Here is a 10,319-nt window from a genome sequence, read left to right on the forward strand (position 1 = left end):
GGTACACTAATCAGTAAGATTGCTGAAGTAGAAATTAATGCAAAAATAGCCAATTGGAAAGCAATAGTCATCTTTATAATCCTCCAATCTATCAACAAAAGAAACTATATACCATTTGGTAATTTCAAATTAAAATTAGGAAGGGTCCTTTTTCTTTTGCTCGAAAGGAATGCGGTTTCTTTCGTTTATTTTTGTATAAATGTATCGCCATGCTATTAAATATTTTGATTTAAGTTCTTTTCTTTCTAAGAGGTGGAATAGAATAACCCGATTGAAGCGTAATGATCATACGTTTGTAATGCATTGTATGTCCCATAATAGGTCTCATTCTTCTACCTTTTCCCGGGAGTCGATGACTATTCATAGCTATTACCTTGACACCAAAGAAGCATTCGACCCAATGCTTTATTTTTGTCCTAGTTAATCCCGATTCGACATTAGAAGGACACTTAACAGTTTGGGGTTTTGCGGGTATTTAAGAGTTAGCTTCGGTGCACTAGATGTGTACAAGTGACAAAAATTGACTGGAGCAATGGATCTAACATGTGTCCTTTCTAACAAACCTGTCCTAAGGTCAACTCAATACAATTTTTGAGAACTAAGACAGATTATAAGTGAGTTTTTCTTTTAAAAAAATTATTAATTAAATAATATATATTTAACTTTCTATATTATGATTTTTTCTTCAAAAGCCATTATTTTAATTTACTAATTTGGTTTTTGTATTTAGATCTTAATAACATCTCTCTTACAATTGATAATAGATAATTCACTTGATTAACACACTTATAATATTTTTCTTTTGATGAAATAATTTAAGGGTTTCAACTGAATTAGATTTTTATTTGCTGAATATTTTGGGGGCTCTATTGCAAGTGGGAGAAAGAATTCAAAACTCACTTTTTTTTTTCTTTTAAAAAAAGAAATTATCATCCTACAATTTTTTAGACTTTTTGTATAATTTTGGGGTTTTTCTTTTTTTCAACGGGGGGCCTTGGGACCCTTTTGTAAATTGTTGGGGGGTCATAGAGGGCCTTAAGCCTAGGTCTTGAGCTGGCCATGATCCATCCCAAAATGGTCAGGCTTCATATTAATAGACCCGTTGGCTTCTGTCAACCATGACATAAAGTGAGATTGCCCGAAAATGCTTCTTGAGTGAATGGTTAAATACCAGTTGGGTTGTTATATTGGTTCAACTTTCTCTCTCTTTTCCTTTTTTCTTTTTTCTTTTAGTGGGGTGGTTGTTTTTGGGTAGTTTTAGGCTATTTGGTTGTGTTGACTAGAAATTTGAACTTATTTTTAGGGTAAAAACAAAATATCTTCTTCTAAAAAAATTAAATATTTGTTCTCTGATTATTTTGGGTCATTCATTTTATTTCAATTATAACCCCTAAGTCTATTTCTTTGATTTAAAGGCTAAATATTATAACAAAAAATACATTAAAAAAAATACATGTACCCAGAATTCACATTAATAAACTGAACAACTAAAGAAACATAAGTGGGAACAAAAATCACAATGCTTAAAGAGTTGGCTTCTTTCGATGTTTTTCAAGGAAACATTTAGGATTCAAACCTCTTCTTTCTGGTTATAACTATCGAATTAATAATAGAATCTTAATTTCATCTCCCAGTGATACAGTGAAGCAACACAGAGATGCGTAGTTAATCTTATAATCAAAGCATACATGATGGATCACCATGTCTAGTTGATTTGAATTGTAAAAGTTGTCTTAGATGACTTGCACGCAGAAAATTCTGTAACTATATAAATGAATACATGTAAGGGACTAGATAAAGAAAATGTATAATTTCTTTTTAGCTATAAACTTTCTAGCAGCAGGCTATACTGTAAAAATAGATGAAAATGAAATGGTTTCTATTCAAAACTCTCTGAACCCAGACAAATTTGGTTCTTTCTTAAATAATCTCAAAGTGCAGATAAAATAAAAGTGCTGTTGAAACCCTTAAAAAAAAATTTAATTTTTTTTTAAAAAAAAGATACTTTTTTTGGATATATTTTATATGTCAGTAGCTAGGGAAGCTTTTGTGCTATTAGCATAAGGGAAAACCAAAAGTGGATGATGAAGGTTGAGTGACTAAGCTAGGGAGGGCAAAGGTAAACATAAAACTAATTAGAAGACATATTTAGTAATGGAATTTATTCCGCTTCCTTGAATCAGATGAAGCTGCTGGACCAATACTATAATCCACAACTCATGCATGTTTATCAGACTCACACAGCCATACACTTTGAAAACACAACACAAATCCAAACTTCAATTAACCAAACCAATAAACAACCGATCCATTGTTCAAATTCCACATATATCAAATGCGTACGTTTATTACATAAGCATCATACTCTCCATTCATGATATACAACATGTTCTTCAGTACCCTATTGTGGGAACTTAGTATGTCCCATGGGCATGTCTCCTTGATTAGGAACAGCAGGATTGCCCCATTGGTATTGAGGTTGTCCTATAGGCGTGGCTCCTTGATAAATACTAGTCCCCCCTGCAAACTGAGGTTGTGCCATAGCTATGTCTCCTTGAAAACGATTGTTACTGTTCTTTTGCAAACTTAAAATATAAGAAGCAAGACCCAAAACCACACTTACAAGGCACAAAATGGCACCCCCAGCAAAGACTCCAGGTTTCGTAACATAGCACCGGCTGTTTGAGTTATAACTATTGTATGAAGATGCAAGCAATAACACAACAGCCGCTATTACAACTGTGATCCTGCTCGATTGTGAAATAGACTAAATCAATTGAAAAGTGAAAACCAATATGCAATGGATAATGTAACTCATATAAGCTAACCAAATTGAGTGAAGGATGACTTGAAAATAAAAAAGAAGTTTGGAGATTTAGAAACATTCAACTATGCACTTCATTTGCAAAAGTTGTTCACAAAGTTCACATAGCCCATTTCACAAGAGACCAAGTCGGAAGAGTATCTCTAAGATTGAATTGTAACATTTCTTCTCAAAAAAAAAAAAAATATATATTAATTGTAACAAAGCAGGAAAAGACAAAGCAAGTAGTGAAAGAAAGTTACCAGGAAAAGACAAAGCAGAGTTGTGCTTTTATCCAGTTAGAGCTATTGGGATGAGAACCACTTTTGCAACAGCAACAAATACACCCAGTTGCAACACTTATAATTATTTGAGCTAAAATAATAGCCAGTAGTGCAACTATACCAAGAGCTGTAGCTGGACTGTGTGGGCGTACACAACTGAAGCCGATAGACGTCACCTGAGAAATCTGTAAATAAAAATTCTTGTTTAGAAGCCCTTGATGAATGTCAAAGATTGACGTACCAAAAGTTTAAGATCCTATTTCCAACCATTCTAGGTAAATTTTATTAATAACTACAGGAACAAGCCCAATTTTATACCCAACTAATGTGTCCAATTGTGATCAGTGCATGATAAAAATTTTGTTAGTAATAGACCCCATTTGAAACAGATGTAACTTTCATTGTTATAAGTTGACAACCCCGAGGGGTGTGAAATTGAATAAATCTGTAACGTCAATGAATTTTTATTGACACCCAAAATTTGAAAGTTAACCCCAACCCAAACCAAGTAAGCATGGGCCTCAAGTAAACACTGGGAACCCATGGATAAAGCCATGAAAAATTATTCTGGCATCCGCAACTGGGAATTGTAGCACAGGGAGGGTCTTGAATAAAGTGCAAAGGGTCCAAAAATGGGTGCAAGGCAAGGGATCTTGAAAAATTGCTCTGAAGCCCAAGAAGAAATGGGCAAGAAGATCCACAGAAGTAGTTCTAAGCATTGTCCTGGTTGGGCCGGGTTCAAACCCGAACCGAAATCAAACTCGACATAGTTGACCCGAATCACTCTCACGGACACCCAAAATTCGGGTTGGGTCTATGGTGGGTACTTCGGGTCTCGGGTGGGTCTCTCTCTTCTTTTTTTCCCTTTTTTTAATAATTTATTTAGGGTATAATTCATTACTGTTTTCTTTCCTCCTTGAATATAGTTGACAAAGCATATTTCTTTCCTTAGACGTCCATTTTAGGAATTTGAATCTTAAAACCCAATAAGGAAAATATAGGATTTTAATGGGTTGTTTGAAGAGTGATATTGAATTTGCATTAGAAAATTTTTATTATCTCCTTAATTTAATTTCTTTGAAATTAGCAATCAAATTTCAAATTCAAAGACCCTCAATAGGAAGCATGTTGATTAGATCATTTTTTAAACTTCTTAGCACATTTCATTTAAGCCTTTGCCTTTTTGGATTTGCAAATCCACGTGAGGTGGAATCTCTTAATTGAAAAATTACACTATGAAATTAAGCTCATATAATTGAAAATTAATTAGTTATTTTCAATTCAGTTGGTAAATTCATATTGTATTTCAAAATATAATCGAGTTAGTCAATATTGAATTTTAAATTTGAATCTTAAAATTCAATTTGAAAATTGCGGAGGCTTTAATGAGGTGACAATAGATAAAATCCTTCCATTATTATTAAGCTTATAATTCAATTTAAGTTGACATTTCTATTGAGAAAGTTTTTAATATAAAAAGGAAATAAGAGGGAATTTTATAATGAGAATTGATTTTTTATTCATAATTGGAAATAAAAATATATAATTTCATAAGTCGAAATTTTTTTTTTTTTTTTGGGTTTGAGAGCACTGTATTAGCAAGACCCGAATCCAACCCGAAAAATATATAAGAGACCGACCCGAACTTCTATCTGAGCGGGCCAAAGCCCTCAATTAGGTCAGGTCGGACTGGGCTGGTTCCATGCTCAGCCCAAGTTGACAGGATGGGATAGCCATGGAAGTCCAGACCTCCATGTGAAAGAGCCTAAAAGGAAAAGAGACACAAAATCCACAAATCCCCAAAATAGGGAAGATCATGTCGTCCATGAATCATGTATATCACTCTTTAGTTAAGGCTAGACGGTTCGGTTGGAGCAAGCTAGAGCCTCAACAAAAAGCTTTTTTTTTTTTTAAAAAAAAAACTCTCTATCAGTATAGAGATACTAACATGATCATCAATGGCAGTTAATAGTTGAGTTGATAGACAGAGAAGTCTTTAGAGTCCGTTTGGATAGAACTTATTGCTGAAAACTGAAAACTGAAAACACTGTAGCAAAATAATTTTTAAAGGGGTAAAAAACACTGTTTATTCCAGAAGTTACTGTTTATTGGCCTAAAATCACTGTTCATGGCCAATAAACAGTAACAAACACGCGTTGAAAAAAAAAAAAAAACGTGAACGCAGCTAAAAGAAGCTGGATCCAAAAGTATTCTTAATTCCATCTACCCCAAAAGTTTAAAACCAACAATCGCCTAAGTAAAAATAGTGAATGTATATCACACAGTGAAGCAAGCAACACAAGAAAATGCGTACACGAGTTTGAAATTGAAAATATTACACACTTTCAATGATTCATCATTGATAAATAAAAAACAACAAAATTTAAAAATAAACCCATTAAAGGAAAAAATCAAAACCCAGTATTATATATATTGCTTACCTTAATCTTTGTGGCCTCAGCAACAAAACCAAGAATAACTGATAAGAGCCCCAAGATTCCGACAACAGCACATATCACCACTACCCTTCGCTCCATCGTCTCTCTCTCTGTGTCTCAAAAAAAGACTCTCCTCTCTACAACTTCTAAATAGTTTTAGTCTCAGTAAGTTGGTTAACCAATGTTGTAGGTGAGTTTTTTCTTTTTGCTGAATTGTGGATGAGTGAGTGAGTCACATTATTATTATTATAGGATAAAATAAATAAATAAATAAAAACTGCATTATATTATTACACATAATTCTAAGAAAAAAATTGAAAGTGTCGTTGAAAGAAAGAGGAAGAAGGCGTGTACAGATGGATAATTCCAAGTCTTGTGGGAATTTTCCAAGTCTTTTGGGAAATATCAAATATCTTCCCAAGTCTTGTGGAAATTATTTAAGTCTTTGTGGGAATCATTGTGGGATCCAAGTAGAAACTTCCTTCGCATAAATTATTCAGTGCAGTGGTCCACTAACGTCTCCTTTTGTTGATAAAGTAAAGAACCAATTCGTCAAAACATTTTTATCAAAAAAAAAAAAAAAAATAGTGATTGCCTAGGGCCTTTACTGGAGAATGCACTAAATTTGGAGGCAAATTTTTTTATTTATTTTTTTATATAAATATTTTTAGGAAATATTAAAACATTTTAGTTTTTTTTTTCACTGTTAAAAATGCTCAAAGAATTAAGTAATGCTAGAGATAGAGATAAGAGAAATGTAAATAAATAGGTCTTACAAATAAACGTGTTACTAATCGCATGTAATTCAAATAGAAAAATGTTAAAAATACTATAAATTTTACTACATAACTTTTATTTATTTAATTATTTTTATATAAGATAAAAAATTATACTCTAGCATAATCTAAGTGTATATGCGTGCAAAACTCTCTTCTAGAAATTTAAATCTCGATCATTGCCCCCCACATCCTATAAAAACTTATACTTATGGAGTGATCACTACACTAAGGGTGCGTGGTAGTCTTCATAACTTTTATAATTTGATGTGACAATGAATATGATAGATAGATTTTAACAAGCTATTGAATGCATTTTTGAATGAATATTTGTGATTGGTGATATATCTTTGTAATTCTCATGTTCTAAATTTTATAATATTTCTAATATTTTGTAAGCCTTATGTCATTGATCACATTCATCACAACACCAGTTTGTAGTAAAATTTGTTATAACTTTAGCATTTTTTCAACAAAAAAAAAAACATATTAAAGAGTAAAAAGAACGGATTTTAAAAAAATTATTATATAAAATGCTAATTAAATATTATTTAAGTGATAACATAAAGGCCCCATTTGAAAATTTCGTCTTTGGCCTCCGAAACGCTTGAGCTGGCCTGTCTCCGGTAGGACCTGTCAAAACACTTCGGTTGAGAATGTAATTGGCATGGGATCCACCAAAAAAAATAAAAATATATATAACTAACCCTTTTAAAAAATATACTAGTTACAACTTACAACATAAATTCGGTTGTTGTTGAAATGTATGGATGAAATGATTGAATTTGTAATGATGTTTGACAAATTGCGGGTGGATTAATGGTTATTCTTTCGTATTATTCACTGCATAAATTTTGATATCAAATATATGATAAAACAAGTTCATACTCGATTTTTGAATCTGGAATAGGTGGTTAGCAGTAGGCAGTTCTATTCTTAATTCTGGAGAGGTTGGAAAGCAGATGTCATCACACCAAGTTCTAACCTTAATTTATACGGAAGATATGGTATTACTAGAGAATGATCTAAACTAAACTCAAAACACATGCAAATGTTATAATCCGACTTTACATTGTTTTCAAATACGTTATCGTGCATCACACGGGTGAGTACATCCCCATGGATCACACGGATTAGTGTCACATCATATATATGTGGGCTGTAGAGACTGGAGATATTGACAAACACGAAGAGGAAGACGAAGACAAAGACAAAGACGAAGACGAAGACAAGGAGTTGCTCTCCTTAGTCTTTTGATCCAGTCAATTTCACTATACCTGAGCTAGTTGAATAATAAGTGCAGTGATAGAGAAGTGCGCGTCTGACAGAAGTACATAGCCCTACATTATTCATTTGATTGGCTCATCCCTCCTGACTCCTGAAAGCATAATTTAAGTTTCTACATACCACGACATAGGTTATCGAGAATAAAACTAACAAACATATAAAAGATTTGATCTATCATAGTCCGTTTGGCAAATCAAGTCAAAGTCAAGCTTCATAGTTTCTCTTTGGAATATTTTCCAAGCAAGCAGGATTGTTTAGTTTGAATTGTTTTCTCCCATTGCTTTATTTTGATTTGATACCTTTTTTTTCCTATTTTTCGAAAATGGACCTTTACAAATATTGTCTAAAAGAAAAAGTATAAAGGTTTAAATGCACTCATCTGTCTGTCTACTTACTTCCAAGACTCCTATCATATCCAAAGACTATTATATTATTGTGAAATATTGATTTTGAATTATAATTTCCAGTTTAATTTTGGCATATGTCCATTTTTTTAATTTACATATTTATGTTATAATTTCTCAAACTTATTTTTATATATTTTTATTTTTTAAAATTTTTTATTTAATTTTTCAGTTCAACTTGTCACCCACTGGTTGAACCAATGACCTAGTGACACGATGGTGGATTCCACAAACACCTAGTGACCCACTCCACATGTAAAAACGCTACTTATTGTTAATTTGCCCACAAATATTACAATTTTTTTTTAATAAAACTTGTTTCATTAATAAAAATATATTGAAATTACAAATAAATTTATTCCATTAATCAAACTAATTTTTAGCTAAAACTGAATAATATTATCCAAGTTTTTAACAAAACTATATCACAACAACAAAAAAATTCTCATAATTCAAAATAAAAAATTCAATAGTATATAAATTTGTTTCTAATAAAGACAAAAGAAAAAACTAAAATTAGTACCTTATTTCCAATGTTGCTAGAGAGAAAAAAGAGACAGAGAGTTATGTTGGGTAGAAAAAATAAGTTGATGATATGTTTGTTTAAATATTCAGGTTTTAGGGTATGAAAAATTTACAGTTTAACCATTATCAACGTGGGGCGGGACAAGGTAAGTCTAAAAATTTTAAACTCATCCCCGCCCCGTGGTGCGGGGCTAAAATCTCTCCCCATCTCTGCCCCACCACCTTTGCGGGGCGGGGAAAACCCGCACAAGATGAAGCAAGGAAGAGTAATTCAAGTGGGGCGAGCCAAAATTGCCATCTTGACTCACACACATGACAACATAAAATTCCACTAAAACTATCAAAATGACAAGTGGTTAATGGTAAATTAAAAAGTAATATTAATTGTGAGACTAAATAAGAATCAATAAAAACTTGACAACTCAATTATTATATAAATTGTTGCGAAAATTATTGTGTAACATTACTTCTCTCTCACAATGGCGGATTCCACCATGGAATTTCCACAAACATAAGACCTGTGAATTCCACAAAAGTAAGACTCATCCCTATACAAGAAAGGAGTTATATATGCCCATTACACCATAGTTTCTCTCGTGATAGAAAAAATATTTTATGAGATAGTTTCATAAGACATTTTATTTTTATAACTAGTGAGGGTTGCACGTGCTGCCCCTTGAGTGAGAAAATTTAAGATATAATTGTTTTTTGAAGTATAATCAAACCATGTATTTAAATTTAGAATCGTTATCTAACATATGACTATCTATTTAGTATGATAATTTCTTAGAAAAAGTTATTTGGTATCAAATAACACCATGTCAATAGTATCAAAATCTAATAAGTGCGAGACATGTCAACAAAAAATAACTAACACACTAACAATAGAAAGACATGTGTGAGTGAGTAGTTATTTTTGCACAATATCTCTTGTTCATTGGATTTTGATACAGATGACGTGGTATCATTTGATAAAAAATATTTTTTTCATTTTGTATAAGCTATTTACTAAAGACAATACCTACTCACAATTTTTTTTTACTAAGAATGATAACAAACGTCGTCATCTTCTAATAATAAATAACTAAGTTTTGATAAAATATTGTCATAATATTTGAATTTTCACAATAAATAATGACATATGATACAATTGAAACTCTTCATCAAATTAAATACCTACAACCATCTTATAATTTTATAATTTCACTATGACATATGATGGGCTCTAGTATGATATTTTATAATTTTATTTTAGAATAATGCTACATCCACAATATTTTCACAACAGATCCTAAGTGGTAAATTGTTATTGGTTTTTAATTGGGACAACCACTTTAAACCATGCATTAAAATAAAATAAAATAAAATAAAAACCAACAGAAGAAAATTGTGCCTAAAACAATGAATTTTTTATCACCAAATTTGACTTAACGAAAAATGAAGTCTAGGAACACAACAAAATGTAACAATATTTTCACAATACCTTTTATTTTCAACCATGGTAAGTTTCGGTATGATATATTATTATTTATTTTATAAAAATGCTATCTCCATAATATTTTCATAACAAATTCTAGATGGCAAGTGATTATTGATTTTAAAATAGACCCACGACTAATATCAATTTTTTATCCATCAATAGTAGCTTACTTATGATTTGTAGTGAAATTAATGTGAAAATGTTATGGACTTAGCATTTTTTTTATTTGATCTATAAGAAACCAGATCTCAATAATTGTAAAAATATTGTGATAACAACAAGTGTTACAACATATTCACAAAATATTTATTTTCAGTTGTGG

The 10,319-nt window shown here is 31.5% G+C and overlaps 1 protein-coding gene across 1 annotated transcript; it reads right to left on the reverse strand.

Moving 5' to 3' along the window:
• Positions 1-2,267: 2,267 nt before the first annotated feature.
• Positions 2,268-5,749, reverse strand: LOC142621249 (protein VASCULATURE COMPLEXITY AND CONNECTIVITY-like). Its single transcript, XM_075794569.1, has 3 exons — positions 5,529-5,749; positions 3,067-3,272; positions 2,268-2,747 (listed from the first exon to the last, which is right to left on the reverse strand). Exons 1-3 carry the CDS (start codon positions 5,622-5,624, stop codon positions 2,402-2,404), a joined length of 648 nt encoding a protein of 215 aa, XP_075650684.1. The 5' UTR covers positions 5,625-5,749; the 3' UTR covers positions 2,268-2,401.
• Between the last annotated feature and the right edge of the window lie 4,570 nt (positions 5,750-10,319).

This window comes from Castanea sativa, chromosome 12 (genome assembly GCF_040712315.1).
Source record: "Castanea sativa cultivar Marrone di Chiusa Pesio chromosome 12, ASM4071231v1".
In the NCBI taxonomy this organism is placed as follows: domain Eukaryota; kingdom Viridiplantae; phylum Streptophyta; class Magnoliopsida; order Fagales; family Fagaceae; genus Castanea; species Castanea sativa.